Source organism: Lygodium microphyllum, chromosome 24 (assembly GCF_053477565.2).
Source record: "Lygodium microphyllum isolate KBCC chromosome 24, Lygodium_microphyllum_v1.1.10, whole genome shotgun sequence".
In the NCBI taxonomy this organism is placed as follows: Eukaryota; Viridiplantae; Streptophyta; class Polypodiopsida; order Schizaeales; family Lygodiaceae; genus Lygodium; species Lygodium microphyllum.
The window spans coordinates 123,083,810-123,108,187 of NC_141158.1; the positions used below are offsets into that span (position 1 = coordinate 123,083,810).

The following is a 24,378-nucleotide window of genomic DNA, read 5'->3' on the forward strand; positions in this document are numbered from 1 at the left end:
TTATGCATTTGAGCTATTACTTGAGATTTGAGACTGGAATCTCTTACACGTCCTTGACGATGATATTTGCTTGGTAGATGCTTCCATGTTTGCTCTTGGATGCTTATGAACTGATTTGATCCATCTTCATTGAGCATACACCAATGTTTGTCAGGACTTGCTAGTGGTGTGTACATCTTACTTATTACTTAGGGGATGTATCAGTTGTACTGATGGACTCTCTTGACACATTTGGGTGTTTTGCTCATGATCATTAACTGTCATAGTGCTTGATGAGGATTGGACTTGGCAGTCACTGTTGTCATTGGATCTCAATTACTAACTGTTTACTCTCATTTATTCATTGCTATCATTTATTATATCAAGCTATTTTATGCGGACTGTGATGTATTTACTGAGCTTAATCATGTCCTTTTGATGTAATTTTGGTACTATTCAGTGGACAACTGGTCATTCTAGCAATTTCTCTTATTATCAACTTGTTTTGGCAATGGTTTTGGCATATTTACTGCTAATTACAGTAGGCTATTTTTTGCATAGTATGCCTCTGTTTGACTCATTATGGTTGGTCATCTCAAAGATACGACTTTGTTTAACATTGCCAAGTTGGATGGCACCAACTATGGCTATTGGAAATCTCAAATATGGCATGTTTTGGTACAAAAATTGCATATTAAGCCACTAAGAAACAAAGGTATTAAACCCAAGAATATAGATGATGATAACTAGGTTGATTTAGATGCACTATGCAAGTCCACTATCATTTTATCACTCTCTGAAGAGGTCCATAATAATGTTGTTGAAGATGAAGATCAAAGTACATGGAATCTATGGGAAAAGATTCAGGAACTTTATACAAAGAAAAGCCCTACTTCACAGATGTATTGGCTTAAACAGTTGATGGATCTCTGCATGAAGGAGGGGACCCCATTGTCTGCTCACTTTAGCCAATTTCATTCTATCATGAAGAATCTACTTCAACAGGGTATTGAGTTTCAGGATAATTTGCATCCTTTGTTTCTGATGTGGCACTTTACCTAAGTCTTGGGATGTATTTCACACTACGATCTGTACCAACAAACTTGATGGGTTGAAATTGCAAGATGTAGAGAGTGCTCTTTTAACTAAAGAATTTAATAGAAAAAGAATGATGCTTCCCACATTTCACATGATTTATCCATTAGAGGTGGCAAAAGTGGCAAGAAAGATAATGATTGTCATGGGAAGAACTCTCAAAAGTCCTTGTCTAAGTCACGTGGATGCAGCAAGTCCCAGGACGTAAGTCAGATCTTACATGCCATTATTGTGGGAAAGTAGGACACATACGGCCGTAGTGCCATAAGATGCATGATGACAAACACAAAGAAAAGGGAAAAGAAAAAGTGTAACAAAAATTAAATGATCACAATATTATACCTGCAAGTTCCAGTGTAAAGATTGAGAAGATAAATGTCATCCAGCCTGAGGAGTTCGATGGTGACTACATCTTAGCAGCCTCTTCATGTGATGCCTCTTAGCTGACCGAGGCTCAATCTATTCATGCGCAGTGTTGCCTCTTGGATTCAAGTGCGTCTTTTCATGTGACCCCCTACTGTGAGTGGTTTCATACCTATCACAGTGTATCTGGTATTGTATTTGGTATTGTGCACTTAGGTGATGATCGGTCTCTTACTATTGTTGGCATTGGTGATGTCACTCTATAGTTTCCCTTTGGTAGCACTTTTATTTTGCATAATGTACATCATGTACCCACACTGACTAAAAGTCTTATGTCTGCTGGGTAGCTTGATGATGCAGGTTATCATATATGCTTTGGTGATTCTGTATGGAAGATAACTCGTGGCAAGCTTGTTCTTGTAAGAGGTGCCAAGTTTGGCAGCCTCTACCCTTTGGGTGTATCTAGTACTATTGACCATGTTTTGTCAGTGGGTTTCTGTCCCACATGTATCTCTATGGCATGCTCGCCTTGAGCATATGTCACTTAAGGGAATGAAAATGCTTAATGCTTTGCAATATTTTCGCCTTTTGATTACTTGCATTTTAAGTCACGTGATCATTGTTTATATGGTAAGCAAACTATGAATTCGCATAAAAAGTCTAGTATTCCACACATGGGTGAGCCTTTGGCTCTTTATATATTCAGATGTATATGGACCCGTGCCCTATCAGTCATTGGGGGGTGCGAAGTACTTTTTCACATTTATTGACGATTATTCACGTAAGGTTTGGGCTTATCCCATAAACCAGAAATCTAATGTCTTGGCCATCTTTCAACGTTGGCTTGCTTTAGCAAAGAATCAGTCTAGGCATAGGCTGAAATGCCTAAGGACCAATAATGGGGGTGAGTATGTCTTGCATACCTTTGAGCGGTTTTGTGACGAGCGGGGTATTAAGAATCGGTTGACCTTACGCCCCTCCCCAAAATGGTATGGCTGAGTGTATGAATAGGACTATCCAAGAGAGGGTCTGTAGTATGCTTAGCCAAGCATGCTTACCACAACATTTTTGGGTTGAGGCTGTCTCTACTACTGTGCATCTCATTAACAAGTCACCTTGTAGTGGTATTGACTTCTAGGTTACAGAGGAGGAATGGACAGGAAAGCCTCCCTCATATGATCATTTGTGTGTCTTTGCATGTGAGGTCTTTTGCCATGTGCCCAATGATAAACGCAATAAGCTGGATCCTAAAAGTGTGAAATGCATTTTCCTTGGCTATGGAGATGCAGGTGAGATGGGATATCATCTTCGGGATCCATGGGCATGGAAATGATCTGCAACAATGATGTTGTGTTCCATGAGGACAAAATGCATATGCAGCCTGAGAAAATTGTTGAGATACACAGGGTTATTTATGTTTCGAGATAAGTCCCCCTGCTCTCACACAGCTAGCTAGACAACCTACACCAGCTAATCCTCATGGCCAACATGTTAGATAGGACACACAACTTGCATTGAGTCATTCTACTAGAGATAGACGATCTCCTGACTGCTACGAGCCCTCCATAAATTATGTCTTGGTTATAGATGCAGGAAATCCTCTCACCTATGATGAGGCTATGCGAAAGGGTGAAGTCACTCCTAGGAGAGGCCTATGTAGTCTGAGATTGACTCGTTCCATAATCTCCCTACTCTTGGTCTTGGCTTTGGCTGCACAGCTTGACTTGGACTTGTATCAGTTGGATATCAAGATGGATTTTTTACATGGGGACTTGCATGATGAGATTTGCATGGAGCAACCTAAGGGCTTTGAAGAGCCTGGCACAGAACACCTAGTGTGCAAATTGAGGAAAAGTTTTTATGGCTTGAAGCAAGCACCTAGGGAATGGTATCATAAGTTCTATGCATTTATGCAATCACAGGCTACAGCCGTAGTGCTATGGATCCATGCTTGTACACGAAGAAAGCCCGTGATGGATCTTTATTGATTTTGGTACTCTATGTGGATGACATGCTTTTGGCAGGGAAAGCTCATGATCAGCTAGATGCTCTTAAGGCTCAACTGAAGAAGAGCTTTGAGATGAAAGATCTTGGATATGCCTCTCATATTCTTGGTATGCGTATTACGTGTCATAGGCATTAAGAACTACTCTATCTATCACAGAGAGAGTACATTCATAAAGTCCTTGAGCACTTTTGTATGTAGGATGTAAAGCCTATTGGCTGTTCATTGCCTTCTCATGTGAAGGTATCACATGCCAATTGTTTGCAGACAAATGATCAAAGGACCGAGATGGCCAAGATTCCCTATGCATCCGTAGTGGGCAATCTTATGTATGCCATGATAGCCACCCGTCCAGATATTGCTTTCGCGGTTGGTGTTGTGGCACATTATATGGGTACACCTGGCAACAGGCATCGAGATGCCGTGAAGGGTATCATGAGATACCTGAAGGGCACTACTAATATGTGCATATGTTATGGCAGCTAGGATACAGGAGTCATAGGATACACTAACTCTAACTATGCAGAACATGCAGATAGTAGGAAATCCACCTCTAGCTATGTGTTCACTTTTGCTACAGAAATGCACAACCCTTTCTACTATAGAGGTCGAGTATGTTGTAGCCAACCACTAAGGCTTGCAAGGAGGCCATTTGGTTGGGTTGTTTGGTTGTTGACCTTGGTAGTATTGCAGATGATATCCCTTCACTGCATTCGAATTCTATGAGTGCTATCCAGTTAGCCAAAAATCCAATCTTCCATGCGAAGACAAAATACATTGAGGTGAGGTATCACTTCATTTGTGGGGTCATTGAGGACAAGTCTATTGAACTTGTCAAGATCTCAACTCACCATAATCTTGCAGAGTTGCTCAAGAAAAGCCTCTCTGTAGAGTGCTTTGCCTTCCTTAGGAAGTTGATGGGCATTGGATGACATGACGTCTTTCCTCATCCTCTTGCATCTATGTACATGTTGTACTGCCTTTTTTTCCTTTTTTCTTCTCACTCCTCACTGAGGTAGATTCACCTTTAAGTGGGAGGTTGTTGGGGGTAAAGGTGCCTCCGCCTAGCCACCCGTGTATTACTACATTGATAGTACCGCACCTGCATACTGTAGGTGGCACGCGCCCATCACTGTCACTTCATTCTTTATTCTTTCAGTGATTTTTGAATAAAGGGAAGGTCAGCCACGCATTGTGGCTATTGGAGTTCCCACATTTGGAGCCTCGCTCTTTCTTGCTCTTACTCCATCCACCATAGCTCTCACCTTTGCACTCTATTGGAGTTCCCACATTTGGAGTCTCTCTCTTTCTTGCTCTTGCTCCATCTGCCATAGCTCTCACCTTTGCACTCCCTTGCTCAATCCTTCTCACTTTTCACATAGTGATTGAACATTTGCTCTAATTGGAAAAGGTTTGCAAATATATTATCAACAATAAAGGCGTTGTTTTTGGAAGGAATGCTTGAATTATTATTATATACGAGATTTACAAACATGTGAAGGAATCTTGAGTTGAATGCTAATTAAGAAAATTGTTTTATATATCACATACTATGGTACCATGCCTTGCTTAGAAAACTAAAGAATGATTTGGGTGTGCATGGAAAAAGTGGATGGGCACTCCCTAATGGCCATGCCCATGAATAAGTAGATGTGGTTAATTGGGTAACTTCTATTCAAATAAGTGAGAGAATTGTTTATTGGGTAGCTTTTGATCACATAAGTGAGAGAATAGTAACTAGGCAATGATGATAAATCCCTTAGATCAACGTGTTTTAGGAGAAAGGAGTAGGAAAGTACTAGTCCTTGAGGCCATGAAAAAGTTTCCACTCTCCATGAACCAAGTTGAAGTTGACTCACATTTTGCATTAATACTTCAGCCCCAAGGGCATGGTGTTTCTATAAATAAAGTTATTTTTGTGACCAAAGCCAAAAGCATGCTAAAACCAAGCCACAAGTTCTAGGATTGTAAGGTAATTCAAGAGACCGAATGCAAATCCATGAATACGTGCATGAGAGAGGCGCTCACTCATGCATTGGGGGGGGGGGGGGGGCATATTATTTCTCTTGTCATGCGCTCCTGTTTCTATTTCTGTCTTGCTCTCAAGTGTCCTCTCAATTTTGTGGTTAATTTTTATTGAAGTATAATGAAAGGGATAGCATTGGCATTAGAGTGCAAGGTTCATCTCATCAACATCAAGGAAGGCTTCATCACACGCATAGGAGGCCTTACCACAACATCATCATCAAGCATCATCCTTTCGTCCTCTGGGTGAAGTTATTATCCATTGGTCAGTACCACATCTCACCATTGGACTATGCACAAACAACCTTTTAAGAAAATAAAGGAGCCCCAAGCCCCCTCTTTTGACAACAACCATTCACTTCCATGAAAACCGCTTTTGTTGGTGGTTTTTCATCTCAAAGGTGGTTTTTCAACAAAAGACAACAAATCAACCCAAGTGACCATCATTAATCAAGCCATGCCGTGTAGCCAATCACAAAACCACCATTCTATAGCTACCCCACCTTCCACCAATAGCCAAGAATCCATGTCTATAACACATTGGTGTTTTAAAGGGAATCATTTCCAATAGATGTTAAAGCTTTTTCTACATTAAGCCTTTAAGATTGATCAAGCTTATAATAAAGCCTTTTAGCTTAAAATCACAACAAGGGGAAGTGTGGAACATTAACATATGGTGTAGGCTTTCTAAGTCTTATTAAACTTTAGCTTAAATCATTTTAATCAACCACCCTTTTTTTTATCTAATGGCCACCATCCCCTACCCAATTGTGGTTTTTGGGGCCAATAGTGATCTTTCCTTCCTTAGCAATATTTAGCATCATGTGACTCTCGCAACATTAGCCACTCGTGATTTGCAACCATCACCCTAGCATGCCCAAAACTATTGCTTGACCAATGCCTCGTCATCGTGTATGATATGCCACCAAACAAAAGACATCAACTCATCTTACCACCTTGCTTTCAACTTGCTCCTTCGCAACATTTGACCCTTTATAATATGAAGCCTCCTAAGTGATCCCTTTTTCCAAAACCTTAATGTAATGGCCCTACTTTATTTTTATTATCAACAAATAAGACATATTTAATCCTTTTTGTGGCACACTTTTGCTTATAGGCGATCCATCTTGATAAGCGGTCTAGGACTCATCTAATAGCCAAGAATCCACTCAATCTACAATGGATTTTAACATTTAGGCTTGTATAAAGGGTTAGAGCTAAAGCCTTATATGACTTAATAATAGCATGATCTACATCAAGTCTTTTCCTTCCTTTAAGCTATTTAATTTTGGCCACATAGGCCATGTGTGGGTACATACTTTGATGACATGATAATGCATTCAAAGAATGGATATAAGAATTATAAGCATTTGATAATTGAGTTCAATTAACTTAGAAACCTTTGGTACAAATAATGACAATTGAGTCCAATGTTACAAAGAGTGAATCCTTTTTGCATCATGCAAGTCACATTTTGGGCTACATTATTTCAATTGGTCATAATGGTGTGGACCCTACAAAGGTTGATGCTATATGTACTTGGCCACATTTAACTGAATGTGCATGAGGTTTGGAGCTTCTCATGGTTTTGCTTTTATTAACATTGTTGTTTCTATCACTTTGCTAAAATTGCATCTCGTTTACATGTTTTATAGAAAAAGGGTGTTGCCTTTCAATGGATGAAGGTGGAAATTAATACATTTGAAAACCTAAATGTAAAGTTGACTTTGGATCCTTTATGTTACAATATGATTGGGCTATTCTAATTAGTTGTTGTAATTCATGTTGTTTCCAAATGGTTGCATTGCCTTTAGGGGGAAGTTTTCACTTTACACATAGACAATCAAAATTTGAGATATTTTATTACTTAGACAAAGTTGTCTGAGAAGCATATGAGATGGGCAAGCTTTTTCTCGATGTTTTGTCTTCAAATTATGCACATTGAAGGCAACAAGAAGGTTATGGTTGATCCACTTGAAGCCCCAAATTTTAGCAATTACCATGGCTTATCACTCGAAGTTGGATGCCATGAAGGAACAATATGCTACTACTTTAGACTTGCAAACATGTATGATTAGCTTTGCAAAGGCCAAAGCACAAGCATTATGTTCTTAGAGCTGAACTTGCATGGTGGACTATGTGCCACAAAGTAGTTGAGGCCAAGATTGTTGATTGAAACTCATCATCCTCCCTACTCAAGACATAAAGATACTAATGCTACAATCAAGGCAATGGAGCACTTTTCTCTGGCTAGCTTCAAGACATGATACTAGAGAGTTTGTTCACAAATGTGTTGTATGCCAAAAGGTCAAATATAATAGGGCAAAGGTTCTAGGGTTGTTGTATCCTTTGTGTGGTCCTAATGGGCCTTGGTAGAGAATTTCTATGGATTTCATTTTTAATATTCCAAGGACACCTACTAGCAATGATGGTATTTGGACTATCGCTTGCACATTCAACACATAAGTACATATTATCCATGTTCACAAAAAGATCAAAGTTGATCATATGGAACACATTTTTATGCAAAAAGTATTTAGGTATCATGGCATACTAGAGTCTATCATCAATGGTATAAATCCATACAAATCTAATTTGTTTCAAAAGGGACTATTTGAGAAGATGGTTAATATGCCAAATTTCTCAACACCCTTCCTTCCATAGATTGATGGGCAATTACAAGACTAGTGATAGACATCTCATGTATATAGTGGATCTCGTGAGAGGGAAGCAATGGTGGGAAAGAAGGTAGAAGTTATGAAGTGCAACACGATTGAGAGAAAGAGAAGTGCACAAGAGAGCTTTGTGGGGCCATTGAATGATGGTACCCTTATTCTTTGTTATCTTCACTTATATATGAATGTACAATATGTACTCATACAAGGAGTACACCCACCTAGCTATTAGTCATTGGCCTTTACCCCAACAACCTCCCACTTAAAGGCCAATGCACTTTTATGGGAGTATAAGAAGAAGCTAAAGATACAATCCAATACCCATCAACAATCTACAAAGTGATTAGAAGGTAAACTCTTCGTGAGAAGATTGGGATGATTATCATTTGTATGGACCTCAACAAGCTTCATGTGCTTGTCCTTAGGCACTTCCTGATACTTCACCTCAATGTGCTTTGTCTTTGTATGAAAGAAAATATTTTGTGCCAATTGAATGGCACTTTGACTATCACAATACAACATAGGTATCTCTCCTATAATACCCAAGTCTAGTATATAACTAAGCCATGTAGCTTCATTGCAAGCCTCAATGGCTACAATATACTCAAACTTGGTGGTAGATAAAGCCAAACAATTGAGAGACCCACGAGATTGCACCAACTCTAAAAGTAAAGATAAAACTTGTAGTGGACCTCCTAGAGCCTATACTCCTTGCAAATTTAGCATCTGCATCATATAGTAACCATGGCATACATCAAGCTACTATGGATGCATAAGAAGTCTTGGCCATTTTGACCTTCTGCTCATTTGATGTGGAGCTATCCTCTTGGCTAAGTTTTAAATATGGAGGCAATGAAACACTAATTGCCTTTCCCCCCTCCATAATGAAATGCTCAAATGCCTTCCCAATGTATTCATTTTGAGATAAATAAAGTAACTTTTTATCTCTATCCCACATAACGCATATGCCAAGAATGCAACCTACATTTCCTAAGTCCTTCATGTCAAAGGTTTCATGTAACCTTTTCTTTAATGCATCCACATCCATGACTAACTTTCCAACAATTAGCATGTCATCCACAAAGAGAATCAAATTTATAAGGCAATCATCCCTACCTTCTTAGTATGTAGTTAGTAGTGAATCTCACTTCCAGTGTATCCCCATGACAGAATAAAGGCATTAAGCTTATGATACCTTTCCCTAGTAGCCTATTTCAAACCATATAAGCTCTTATGTAACCTTCCATAACAAACCCTTCAAGTTGTTGCATATAAATGTCCTTATTTAAGTCTCCATGTAAGAAAGCTATCTTTATATCCATTTGAACAAGCTCATATCTTCATGGCAAGCAATGCAAGTACCATATAAAGGGCGATCATCTTGACTATTATTGGTAAGAATATCTCATCAAAGTTGATCCCCTTCTCATGCTTGGATCCCTTGGCCATCAATCTTGCCTTATACTTGGGCAATATATTAAATGGAGATACCTTCATCTTGTAGACCCACTTGCATGATTGTGCATGTTTGTCCTTAGGTAAAGGAACTAACTCCCAAGTAGCCTTTTTCACCAAAGAATCTATCACTAACTATATAGGATTCTTCCACTTGTGATTGTCATCCCTCGTCATAACGTCAATATAACAAGAAGATCCATTGAAATATGTAACCATGACATAGTCTAGAGATGAATGTATTTATTTGGTGGTTTGAAAACCCTTGTAGACTGCGTGTAACTGGCTCAACAAGAGCCATTGGCTATCCCACTTGTCCATCTTGTAAACCATGAGGTTTTCTGCCTACTGTGGCACTTCAAACTCATTTTTGGGCTATTCAAGCTCTATATCGAGTGGAATATGGAATGCATACTACTCTTGGAACAATATCCTATGAATCACAAGTGTTTCAACGAGTTGCCCATGCATCTCGTCCTCATTAAAAATGACATTATGGCTATGTATTATCTTCTTAGACTCAAGATTCCATAAGTGATAGCCCATTTCTCATGCATCCCCATATCCAAGAAAGATACACTTTTTGGACCTAAGATCAAGCATACTCCACTTGTCTTTAGGTACATATATAAATGCTTCACAAGGTTGGCATGCTTTATGACTGTCCATATGACTGTTTACACCTTCTAGGAAGGCAAATATAAAGGCAAGGTGAGTGTGAGAGAGAAAATTTCAAATATTTGGAAAAATAAAAAATGGACATGAGCATCTCTCATCACTCATAGTTTTGATGAAAGTTTATGTTGTAATCTATTTTGAGAGAGAACTGGGTTCACTCTCGTGTAAATTATAGTATTATTTGAGTGAGGTGCTATGAGCTTAAAAATCATGATTTGATAAATTTGGAAAAGGTTTGTAAAAGAAAAGAATATTCATTAAATGATGGAAGTCTAATTTGGGTGAAAGGATGACAGTGTAAAAATTAAATAGATAAGTTCATTCTTGCGGTGTGCAATCTTGTGGACCTCTCTTATTAGTTCTTACTTCTCCATCTTAGTTGGTTGCTTGTGTGCATGCACGTGCACACGCGCGCACGCGCGCGTGTGTGTGTTAAGACAAAGCATTGCATAAAACGTTGTAAGAAAAATGTTTGTAAAGTAATCCTAAGTCGATAACCACGTGTTTCTAATGTGCTAGCATGTATATGCTCATAGAAGGTTAAACAAATAGGATACAAAGGAATTGGAATGTATTCATTATTTACTGCCATATCTTGGATTACTCATCCCAAATGATTCAAATTTGTGCTCTTAAGGCCCCAATAACCCTACTTTGTTTTGTGGATGGGAGTTAGGAGTGTGGTCTAAATGGTTGGATGGTGTTGGCAATTATGGGTAAGGCACCAATGAGAAGGATGTGCATTGGGATGATGACATTGGAGTTTAGGAAAATAATGACTATGATGGCCATTTAAGGATGACTATATAATGTACTTATTAGTAAGGGTAAGCTTGCCTCATGTCCTTTGGCTCCTTTCTTTTGACCTTTCAGGAGTTTTGCTTTTGATGTTTTTTGGTTAAACACTTTTGTCAAAATTATTGTAGTTTGGAGGTGTGCTTATTCAATGGGTTCAAGGTGATTTAAATTTCAACTTGAATTGTGGGCTATGATTGGCAGCCCAATCAAGTGTAACGCATGTGGTCGAGGTCTTTGATGACGACTCATCCAAATCAGTTAGTCCAAGTCTCATGTCAAATGAGTAAGATCCTTGATGATGACCCATCTAAGTCTCATGTTTGAGTGGGCATGATGATGATGATGATGATGATGACTCATCCTAGTCAATCAATTTGAGTGGGCAAGTTCTTTGCTAAGTTGATGACGTGTCCAAGTAGGCATGTTTGAGTAAACCAATACCTTTGGATATCTAAACAAGTTAATGCCTTTTGTCCTTGATCAATAGACCTTGTAGCCATTTGAATTGAATTAGATAAAGGCCCTAAACCTTATACTATCGGCCCTTTGAATTGAATTGGGCAAAGGCCTTATTGGCCATTAAAACTAGATAAGGCCTTATGGTGTTATTGGCCTTGGGCCATCCAAATGACAAAGGCCTTATGATCTAATTAATCAAGGTGTCACCAGCCATCCAAATTGACAAGGATCATTTGGCCTTGATCAATTGGTTTCTTGGGCCAACCAAATCCCACAAAGGCCTTTTGCGCATAAAGCTCTTATGCCTTGGCTATTTAGATTAAATCCAAAGCCTTATTAAGGCAAAAGTCTTCAATTGTCCAAATCAACAAAGGCCTTTTAGTCTAAGGCAAAAGCCTTCTCGGCCAAGCATTCAAGGCCCTTAGGTCTTGGACTTTATGTTCTTTGGTCGAATAGAAGAATCAAAGGCCTTTGAGACCTTAGGCTTTTACCACGATGCCTTACGGCTTCTTATGGAGCATAGTGAGGCTGAGGATACAAAGAGAGGATTCAACCAAAGATTTGATCAAGTAAATCAACTCAATAAAGAGATGTTGCAAGAGCCATACATGCTTGTTTGTTGTGGATAGAGTAGACAAGACAATTGCTACAATTGATTTGTCCTTTGTCTTTTTCGCATTCCTCCATACACAACATCTCCACTCTTTCACCTCCCTTGTAACTGGCAAGCCTCTACTTCTTCTCCATCTCTTGTCCTATTTATTTGGCTCCAAGAAATCAAAATATCCTTTATCGAAAGCAAAAGTGAGGACTCCACAATTGCATGCGGCTATCTACAAACTATTATAAATCCCTTGCTTTCTCAAGCCCCTTGCTTATAAAGCCACCTGCTTCTAGTTTTTCTCCCTATGGAGCAACAATTGAAATTTTTTAAAATGTTTTCATTAATTCGTAATTGTGAAACATTAGTTTTTCCACATTTTTATCATTTTTATAAAACTGAGAGTACCTATGAACTTGAAATCAAAATCCAAACACACACAATGAAGTGATGCCCTCTCGACCAACTCCTCTTAAATTAATCTATATGCCATTTCATAGTGCAAGCTCCTATTTTGCAGCTTAGCATAGAGAGTATACACCTAGTCACTTGATTCAATTGTGTTCGATAACAAAACCAAAATGTTGTGGCTTTTCCAAGTTTCCAATGCTGGACTTGATAGAATGCTTATTGATTCAAATACTTCAAATTATATGCCTATGGCTACCTCCTACATAACCATGGTATGCTCTCATAAATGACATAGTAAACCCACCAATTTACCTCTTTTGTTGTAGTTGATCTGCAAAGGCTTGTTGATGGCTCTACAACTCAAGCAATGCACCTGAAGCAAGCTTCATCTCCATAGTTTCAACTGTTGCATGTGCTCTAAGAAGAAGAAGAAGAAGAAGAAGAAGCAAGAGTTTCACACGCACCATTCCTCTACCACACACACACACACACACACACACACACACACACACAAAAGCAAGATGAAGAAGCAAGAAAGGAGCTCCACAAGATTGCACACCATGAGAATGAGCTTATCCATTCAAATTTTAGTTTTTATACATGGCCTTGATTTTTTGGACAGCCTCTCATCCTTTTGGCCCAAATTAATCTTTTGAAGAGTGAGCCTACTCTCTCTCAAAATAAAGTATAGAATAAATTTCCATCAAAATTACGAGTGTCAAGATGTGCTCCTATGATGCTTTTTTCTTACATTTTTCATTGAAGTATCTCATTCACCTTCCTCTTAGCTTTGCCTTTCCAAAAGGGGTTAACACAACTAAAGACATGTAAATGATCATAAGTAGGCCTCTTTCTAAACTATAACTCCTTTGGAAATTTGCCATCTGATGGCTTATTAAGAGATCTACTAATAATATTGTTTTCTTTACAACTTTATCCCAAAATCAAATTGTGAGATTAACATTAGAAAGCATACTATGGACCCTTTCCTGAATGGTCTTATTCATTTTTTTAAGCCACATCATTTTGAGTAGGATTTTCTAGAGATCTAACTCTCTTTTGATACCATGGCTTACAAAAAAGTTTGTAACGGCATGAGAAGTATATTCATCACCATTGTCAGTTCTTGAGCACTTATGCTTTTTGCCTAACCAATTCTCTACAAATACCAATACCTTTTGGAATGCATCTAGCACATTGCTCTTCTTTTGAAGAGACTAAGACCAAATCGTCCAAGTAGCATCATTCATAAAAGTGACAAATTATAAAGCTTGTACTCAATGAGACTATAGGCATAGGCCCACATAAATCACTATGCACCAAATCCAAGTACTTTATATTTTATTATCATCACCTCTCTTGTACAACAATTAAGTTTGTTTACCAAAAAGACAATGCTCACAAAAACCAATGTCAAAAATTTTAAAACACAGGGTCATAAACAAATAAATGATTGTTTAGTGGACAACTACAACATGGTCTTTAATCCTATAAACATGCAAATGATATAAAGTACCAAATTTATGCCCTTTGGCAATGATGATTCTAACATTTGCAAACTTTCCATACATGATCTCCAAACAATCACCCCCTAAACTTGCAATCATTAAGCTGTCCAATACTAATTTAACTATTAGTCAAGTTTAGAACATGTTATACATTTTACAAGATAAAAGAAGATAAATTAGGCAATGGCAAATGTATGTCTCCTATACTAACAATGCCACATTCGTAGTTATTACTAAGATGACCATCTCCTAGCATCATAAGTAGAAAACCATTCTCTATGTGGAGTGACATGGAACGATGCTCAAGTCCACTAGCCAATTCTATGATATGCCATCATCCATGGCAACCAAGAATGCATCACCAAAAGAAGAAACATACAAGCAATCTCCATTATCACTGCTACATGCATTAATCTTTTCTACTCTCAACATCAAAACTTGTAAGACCAGTTGTAGGTGCAAAGTTGCTTATGGATACCTTGAAAGTGTCCCAACTCTCAAGCAAGATGACCGATAAGAACATAACCTTAACTAAATCATGAAAAGTGATCTTCTGTGATGTCAACTATTTGAAAGTGTTATTAAACTTATTGAGGTGGTTGGACATAGAAGTCCTCCCCTCCATGTGGAGGTTAATGAGTTTCTTCAATTAGTATACATCTGAAGTAGTACTTTCTTTCTCATAAAAATCACATAGCTTCTTCCATAAACCATATGCACCACTTGGCGTGTCTTTTATATTAAAGTAATTTGACTTTGAGAGTGTCAACATGACAGTGAAATGTGCCAACTCATCCATTTCTCACAATACATATGAATCCATACCCTCAAGCTTAACACCATTACATTTGATTGGCTTTAAACCGATATACTATAGACTTTCTATTTCCAATAAGAAAAATTGGTACCATCCAAACTTTTCAATGTTAAATAATGCATTTTCAAAAGTAAGTGAAGAAGTGATAATAGCTACAATATGTCATGCATACTAAAATACCAATATATGCCCGACTGCAAATCCAAAGGAGACCAGCATACTACAATCTGTGTGCTGAGGTAAGCCAAACAATGGTTGAAATAGCATCAATAGCCCAAAAATGAGATAGATGCACATTAAGAAACCAAGATATGGTCAATTTCAAGGCCAAAGCTATAAAACCAAGTATTGATTACAAATGCAATATCGAAATAGCCCAAGCACTCTTTAGCACATACCAATCCTTTTGCATTTCTTTTTTTGGGCTATTAATCTCACACAAAACAACCTTCAAAACACATGTATCTCCTAGTAAAGGTTGCAAAAATGGATTTATGTGATAAACTAGATACACTGTAGATTTCAAACGACAAAAAAAAACGTGATAGGAAGGAGAGAATAGCCTAACGCTTCAAAATTCATCCAAGTTCAATCTGAATCACTTGTTTGCCTTGGATATAGAGCTTGGTATAAAGAAAATAGTACCTCCATCAAGATATGAATAGTAAGCATAAATATAATAGAAGTTGGAATCCTCGATCTTCATGAATAAGTTTCCCTCCTTGTGCTCTTTGCTCCAAGCATGAGTTGCCATGAACATCGCATTGATACTAGTTGAGAGGGAAAGAATGGCGGGTTATGAGGTAGAAGCTCTATATATATATATATATATATATAGAAAGAGAGAGAGAGAGAGAGAGAGGTACATATTTCACTTACAAATCTTTATACATTGTGTACTTATACAAGGGCTATCTGCCTAACTATTAGCCATTAGCCTTTAACCCAACATCTTGGATGCATTTTTCTTGCGCCCAAGGTATTATTGCTATTAATCATTTTGACATTGTAATCATTATTTAGTGAATAGTCATTGTGGTTTGATATGTAGATACACTTTGAACTTGGCCTCAAACTTTACATTTGCAATACTTTACATGAGTATCATGTGATGCATCATTGGTATAAGGTATTGTTTATGCTTAGTTCTAGCATTGGTTTACCTTGTTGCTTAGAAAATTATTGGTTTTTGGCATGTGCATGCATTCCTTATGGTTCTAAAAAGGGTTATGGTATATGTGTGTGGATTATACATCAACTTTATTGGTTGGAAATTTCAACATGCCATGGGCATGAGTTTGGTAAACAATAGGTGCACATGTTGTTGACCATGATATTGCATGCATTGCCAATGTTACAACATGCTTTTCTCTCATTGTAATGTAATTGGAGGTTTGCACTCGGCCTCTGAAACTATACATTTGCATAAGTTATGTGTCATTTGCAAGTTTGATTTTTACTTTACAAGAGTATCATGTGATAAATCTTTGCTATAAGGCATTGTTTATGCTCAATTTCCACATTAGTTTGCCTTGGTGGCCAGAACAATACATGTGGATGTACTCCTTATGGTTTAATGCATTAGACTAAGGTTAATGAATTTTTGGGCAACGCCAATGAAACTTTAATTTACACAAATTATTATTGATTAGAAATTCAAATTTTAGAGTCTAAGTATATATAGGCACGTTTGCCACTGATTTTCTCTTCTTCCTCTATGAATTGTGTATTCTTAGCAATAATTTGCTGCTTCAAGCTAGATTTTTATAGAAATTAGGGTTTCTCTAGATTGAAGATTTCTAGTAGCTCATATAAAACCTGGTCATCTACAATAAGGATGATTTATAAAAAACTAAAGATGACCAATTTTGGTACCCTAAACACTCTAAATCAAAGGGCAAATTGAGGAAATTTACTACTACATATTTAGAGTAACCAAAATGATCAATACACAATATGGACACTCAAGGACAATTTTCTCAAAGAAATACTACAATGGACACTAGTTTTTGGTGCTAATCAAGTGTTGACTATCTCGCATTATGGGCAAAGTGTTAGTTTTGTTTGTTTGTGAAATTATTACTTGTTGTGAATTGCTTGTTAATCAGGTAGATCACTACCCTCTTCATCAAATAAGACTAGTGTCCTCCACTTGAGAGAATGACCAAAGAACTTGAAGAAGGCCAAAATATTGCCCAACACAACTGAGAAACACAATTTTCATGAAACTAGGCACTATTATGATTACGGATAGAGCAAAAAATCTCACAATGATAAGTGTCAATTTTAGTCCCCACCATATGATGACACATGGTTTGCTAGCACAACTCTCTCATGAAATATTCAAAACAACTTACATGTTGGACAAGCTAGATCCTATCAAAGTTCAAGTTGACATTGATAAGTTTGGGAGGGATCAAGAGATTGCATATTGAGATAGTAGGGCATACCAATTGCCTCTTGCAAACATTGCATTGTGGCAAACACTTCTTCAATCATTGAAGATGCTCTCTCTAGGTAGACACTTCTCTCTTGACAATCCATAAATTGGTAAGAAGGAGCGTTCTTTGTTTTAAGAGACAAATACCTCATTGGTCGACTCAGAAGGAGGTGAAATACAATATCGAAAAGTGGTTGTTACAATGGTAGAATCTTAAAGGTTTCCACATTAGAGCATTTTGACAATTGCCCAAGTACAAGCCTCCTTGGTGACGAGGTCTATTTTCATTTAGACATTTAAGTGCATTGCTCCCGCACTCGGGCAAGTCATCAATGTTGGAGACTTCAAAGTTCACATGAGAATGTTCCCTTGCTCGCACTACTATTTTTGCAATAATGGACTACATTTGTGTTATCAACATACCCTCAGGTTTTGCAATGGGCTACATTTATGTACTCAACACACCCTTAATGTCTTAGGATATTGGTACAAACTTTTGCTACCGGTTAGAGCACTTCATTTCAAGCCTTGCATCTCACATCTCCAAAAAACTAGCTTGCAATGCTTACTTAGACTCTTGGCTTCGTGATCATTTCTTTCTTAGACTTTTGCCATGGAGACATGCCTTTGATATGTCACCTTGTTTAGCTTGACACCACTACAACTTGAATTAACACACATCTTGGATTAAGACATCTTGTATGTCTATGATTAATGAGTGCATGGAAGTTCTAATGGATAAGGCATGTTGCATATCTTGAGGCTTGTCATTATAAAGCTCCTAGGAGACAAACCGAGCATTAATGGCACTCTCAATCCAGCATTAGTAGTGTGGCTCCCACAAAGAGGTATCTTCTTTCTCCATTGTTCCGTAAGAAATTTCGTTTTTAACCATTTGGAGAAACATACTGAAGTCCTGCATTGGAAGAGCTTATTGGTGGTTTTTGATATTCGAAGCCTTCCACAGAGAAGGGAAAGGCTTTCTTTGTGGCTGCCGCTAATACTCGCATCCAAAGGGAGGCCATGGCTAAGAGGAAAAGATCAGATTCATCTCACCTGGAGGATGTTGATAGAAGCCTTTACACGTCCTTCTGCCATGCTGCCAATGCCATCTCCCAGTTGTATACCCAAGCTCAGCAGTTTAACAAGGTCGCTTTTCAATCAGGCCAACGAGTTGCGCTGGTAAAGGTTTCCCTCAATCTTGCCTGAGTGGTGATCTGCGTTTTTTGGCATCAATCGTACCTGTCAAAACACAGGCCCTTATCTCTCATGTCTTTCCCCATCTGTCCCAATCGAGGAAGCTCTCTGTCTTTCATTACTACCTGTTCGACAATGTTTTTGTAAGAAGAAGCAATACTTTTGCATGCACTTGCTTCCTCACTTCTAGAAAGGAAATAAAGAAAGCTCTCTATCTTTCATTACTGGCTGTTAAGAAGAAGCAATATTTTAGCATGCACTTGCTCCTCACTTGTAGAAACGAAACCATTGCCAATATAAATGCCATTTTTCCTTGGATTTCGGCTTTTAGCATTGATAGCACTTCCGATTAAGCCATCTAATCTGGCAGAAAATTCAGAAGTTGCATGATATCATTCAACTATCTAACATACTGATCTTGCTGATATATTGGAGCAGGAAAGAGTGTTTGAGTGGATCCAAAGGCAACATCAAGTCGGGCATAACCCTACAGTTTTTGATATCATGATCTATATAAAGGTTTCCTGAAACCCCACAGCCCTTCATGTTATGGATTACTTTTGAAGGTTTTAGAGATGACATGCGCTTGTTGTTTCGTTATATAGAAGTATTCAAATGTAAGTTTAATTCAGCATGAATGATGATTATTTGTCTGCTTAATGATGTACAGAATGAGCTGGAAGCGCTAATGCAGGCAGAAATGGCGATTGTCCAAGTTCAGTCACAACCTGCCAGTATTACACACATACAACAAGTGCCACCCGCTCCATTTGGTAGACCTGGTATATTTTCAGCGTTAGCTAGACTTCCTTTCCCTTGTTAGGCATCACTTAACATGCTGTATCTCGTTAGTATTTCCTGCTGCATCTAGAAATGTGGAAAATTAGCTATTTTCTTTTGGCACATGCTTGGTTCCTTTAGAAGGGCATTATGGTTAGATGGAACCATGCAGTTTGGCCAGGAATGGCATGCATTAGTTGCAACAGTGCATCTTTGAAAACTAGGAAAGAGAAACTGCTCACATAATTTGCTACTAAACATATTTAAAGTCTATAAGGTCTACTCGACATGCACATCTATCTTCAAGGAGTCCTAATTGGCTTAGTAATTAAGGAACATGGTGCATCTTTGACAACTCTATTTCACTGTTTTACAGCAGCACACCCTCATGCATGCTTGAATTTTTGATGCACACATCCCATGACAGCTATGTAAACCCTAATTTCTAAGCGGGTTGCAAATGGCCTAGCCAATTTAATTATTGATGGGTACATTTAATTTTGGGTAGGGTGAGAAGGGTTGAAATTATGTTGAAAATTGGGTTTAGAAGGCTACCACTTGGCACAAATATCCATGCAAATTGAGAAAACGTTTTCGGGCCTGGTTTGAGCCATTCAATTTAGTTTTCAGTCTGGAAGAGGGAGAGAGAAGGTGCTGCTGATCAGATTTTGGGCCATTTTTCAGCCACATTGGAGGCAAGAGACAACAGCCAGGAGACTAGGAGCTACAAGCGACGGCATTTGTGGCATCAAGAGCTGTTGGCAACATCATTTGTTGCAGACGATAGCAGGTTTTGGGGCTCTAGCAGCAGGCGACTGCATTTAATGCAGTGTGGTACAAGCAACAGTCGGAATTGAGCCTTTTTTTGTGTGGAAATTAGGAATTTCTCTCCCCTTTGGTATTCTCTTACCTTCTCCAGCCCATTCTTAGGCTATCTTAGCAAATCTCAGCCTTTTAGAGAATATCACAGTTAGATTTGGTGGGCAACAAGAGAAATTCTGCTGTAAACCTTAATTTACAGCAGTAATTTTAGGGTTTACTAGCCACCTTGGGACTTGTGCCATCAATGAAGGGCATTGTGCATTGAAATCAGCACTTGAAATTCAAGAAATTGTTAGGGATTCCAAATGCTAGCCCATCCATTGTGAATTTGGGGTAGCATTTCGCTAGTTGGGGTGCCATTAGAGTAAGTCTTGGGTGAAAATCAAGGGGCAGTTTACCAATTCATTTGTTGATTGTTGGTATTGTAAGAGGCTTTTGTATTAGCCAAGAAGATTGTGAAATCTTAGTTTGTACTTATTCCATTAGCCAATAATGTTAAAGAAATATCGAAAGGCGCGAGTTTTTGGGGCCAATAGGATGTCTACTGTCCAAGATTATTAAGATAAAGTGTGCATTTCAGTTTATGCTTATTAATTAATTATTGTAGTTAAGTGCTTAATCAGGTATTACCATCCTATTTGAGAAGGAAGACTGGTGTCATGAATTAAATTTAAAAATTAATTTCAGTCCTTTTAATCTTGCCTAAAATTAAATGTGCCCATCCATAATTAAATTGGCTAGGCTATTTGCAGCCTGGAGTGGTCCTCAACCTTTGTTGAACCTTAGATTGGCATTAATTAATTAATTAATACGTAGTCTCTAGTGTCACCATCGACACTTATCGGCCAAACAATTATCCTAGGGTCCCAATTGGTACCAATTGACCACCGAAGCCCAGATGGCATAACTTATCACAACTTTTGCCTTTGACACTCTCGGTATCCTCGAGGTCCTTAGCTTGTTACTATGAAATAATTGCCATGTGCAATACGTGCTTAACAACTTTGCATATTTGATTAGTAGCTTAATCAAATGTTATTAGCAAGATCAAAGTATCTCAAAATTTCATGTTCCCTGTGACAGATCTCCCCTTGAAATCTTTGTAATTGTTCTCACTTGCATTGCATTGTGCGATGGAACCTAACTAGCCCTTCCTCCTCGGAAAGGGTGGCAATGACCTGATTAATTAACAATTATAACAAGTATAAAACTCACATAAATTGAAAATGCACACTTTACCACTTAACCTTGGACATTGGACAGCCAGTTGGTTCCAAAACTGGCACCCCGTATAGTATTTCTTTAGCTTTTATTACAAATGGATGGTGTATAATTGAGTTTCTTTGATCTCCCTTACTAATCCGAGTATCTCGTTGTGAAAACTAACTAGCAAGTCTTCAAACCAAGTAACCCCTTGGTTTGCTCAAGGATTGGCCTTCACCTTGCCCCTTGTGAGACAACTTTTACCCCAAATTTGAATTGCTTGGCTACTCTTTTGAATCTTCTTGAAATTCTTCAATTTTAGTTGCTAGAATTCAAGTCTTGACTTTTAGGCTCTCAATTTTGAGCATGCATTCCAAGGTGGTTGTCAAATCCTAATTTTTGCTGTAAATTAGGGTTTACAACAGAGTTTTTTCAATATCTCCTCCCCTAATGACTCAAATGGGTAGATTTTGTTGAGATAACTTGAGAGAGGGTTGTAGAATGAGATAGAATGGTGTAGAGAAAGAAAATTCAGAGTTTCATCGCAAGAAAGACAAAAAAACTACTATTGCCCTGGTTAAACATCCATGGAAGTTGCCATATACAACTTAGAACCACCAGAAAGGCCGTTTGGACTACTGTCACGCTCACTTGGAGGGCTCCAAACAGCTGTCACCTGTTGTAGGACTGGTCCGTGATGGCTGCAAATCACATTAGCAACATCTCCTTGCTCTATAATAGCCTTTTTCTCTCTCACAGTGACTAGAATAGACTTCCACTAGGCCCCAAAAATATTTTTTCCACTTGCATGGGCAAGTTTTGCCAAGTGGTAGCCTTTTAATCCCATTTTTTAGTATAATCTAGCTTATTAAAACTATTTTATAGAATATTAATTTTAAAAATTAATTTAATAATTATTCCAGTGTTAAAAAAATCACCAGCCAATAATTAAATTGGCTAGGCTAATTTGTTATCTAAGTATCTTTAAGTAGTTATTAGCCCTTAGACCAGCATTAATTAGTCTCTCTAATGTCACCACTGACATTATTGGTGAATAAATTGGTCTAGGTGAAAATCAAGCACCAGGTATCACCTAGTACTTGTTAGAAATAACTTATTACAATTTTTTCCTTTGGTATCAATTGATGGGGCCTTGGGTTCCACTCTATGAAATTATTAACTTGCACCTCATATGTACAAGTCACATTAACACATTTGATTAACTTTCTATTAAATGCTAAGCAAAGTAATAAAAATTCATGTCGTTGTGATATTTGCCCCATTGGCATTAATTGTTTTACTCATTTGCAACATTGGGAGCATCTTGAGATGGCTTAGGTATTTCCTTCGGTACATCTTGTTGTCTCGAAGCTCTAGAAGATGACTTCATCTTTTTACCTTGCTGTCCTTCTTGGAAGAATTCAAAAACCAAGTGAACTAAAGGATCCTTTGCCATTTCAGCAAAGATATTAGTTGGTGTCCTCATTCGATTCTTGAATTGATAATCAATTTCTTCTCACTCTTATTGGTCATTAGTATCATTTTGCATGGAAGGCCTTGCATTTTGGTCTACACCAGTATTTCTGCTTGTTGTCCATGTTGCGTGCCTTGTCTAAGATTAGGCATTGCATTTTCTTCTTCCCCTTGTGAATGTTCAGAGTGAGAGGCCTTATCATTGCTTGATCCCATCTTACAATATGAAGACATCTTTTTGTAATTGCTCTGTTGAGTATAATTTTAGTACTAAAGCAAAGCTTCTGATTTCCAATTGTTTGATGGTGTCTTGGCAACAAGATCACGTATCCAGTCTTCCTTTGGTGAAAGGGTGGTTATGGCTCTGATTACAACAAGCATATAAATTCACATAAACTGAAATGCAAATGTTTATTACTTAATCTTGGATATTTGACACCTGATTGGCCCCAAAATCTGGTTTCCCTAGCAATATTTATTTAACTTGAACTGCAAATTGATGGAGTACATTGGATTTTCTCCTCCGCTAATCCAAACGCCTCTTGCTATCACAAATGACTAGGAAGCCTTCTTGTCGAATTGCCCCTTGATTCATCCAAGGTTTCACCTTCAATTGACCATTGGCAGGTCAAATCTAGCCCCAAATCTGATTGGGATGGGTTGGCTTTTGAAATCCTTGGCAATTACTTGAATTGCAACATTGATTCAGTGTACTAAGCCTTCAATCTCTAGCATGGGTTCCAATGTGGTTGCTAAACCCTAATTACTATTGTCAATTAGGGTTTACACTAGTAATCACTCCACTATCCACCAAATTTGGCTAGATTCTACTACCAATGGTTGTGAATTGTTGAGATCAAGGTGGTTCCATACGCAATGTTGTTGTGTCGCTACGCAGACACAGTGTGGAAAACCTTGGAGTGCATCATCATCTGTCTTTCTTATTAATCTAGAGAGTCAATGTCATATTAGTCATTAGTATTAGTGTCCATAGTATGGATGGTTCAAAAATATGGGATTTTTGAACAATTTTAGCTCATTTTTGATATATTGGACATAATTTCTTGTAAATATCCTAAAAAGGTGTAGAAAACTTTTAGAATAGGGTGTCATGCATAAAGCAAGTTGCTTTTCAGTCAGTTTTGGAAAATCTCATTAAAAAAAGGAAGGACACCCAAATTCATGCCTTGCGTGATTGCAGTTTTTAGCATTGCGGACAGGAAGAGGGGAGGAGCAATCCAGGAGAATTCTGATTAGAGCATCCTAGGGTTTTACCTTCCTTTTAGAGCCAATAGAACCATCAGATTTGCCGTTTGAGCAATAGAGTAGAAGCTAGTGGTTGGTGTCAAATGATGACGTAGCAGCGAGACAATAGGGTTTGCGGTGAGGAATACGAAGTGAACTCAGCAAATATGGAGAAGAGAAGAGAAGAGAGAAGAAACTCTGATGAATGGAATAATGAAGATCTGAATCATGGAGTGAATGTGATACAAGGGAACAAGGGTGCCGTAGCACAAGGAAGATGATGAAGACAGCCACGAACCACGAGCCGCAATGTCTTCCTGAAGGGGTGTGAGGGTAGTGGAGAGGCTGG

At 38.1% G+C, this 24,378-nt stretch overlaps 1 protein-coding gene across 3 annotated transcripts in view; it reads left to right on the top strand.

Moving 5' to 3' along the window:
* The first annotated feature begins 18,195 nt into the window (after window positions 1-18,195).
* Window positions 18,196-24,378, top strand: part of LOC148015607 (uncharacterized) — a 34,211-nt gene continuing 28,028 nt past the window's right edge. The window contains exons 1-3 of one of the 3 annotated variants that reach the window (XM_087665421.1): window positions 18,196-18,491; window positions 18,945-19,025; window positions 19,177-19,288. In XM_087665421.1, coding sequence (XP_087521547.1) covers window positions 18,333-18,491; window positions 18,945-19,025; window positions 19,177-19,288 — 352 coding nt within the window. In that variant the 5' untranslated portion in view covers window positions 18,196-18,332. The remainder of the gene's footprint in view (window positions 18,492-18,944; window positions 19,026-19,176; window positions 19,289-24,378) is intronic. The other 2 variants (XM_087665423.1, XM_087665422.1) reach the window with 2 other exon arrangements.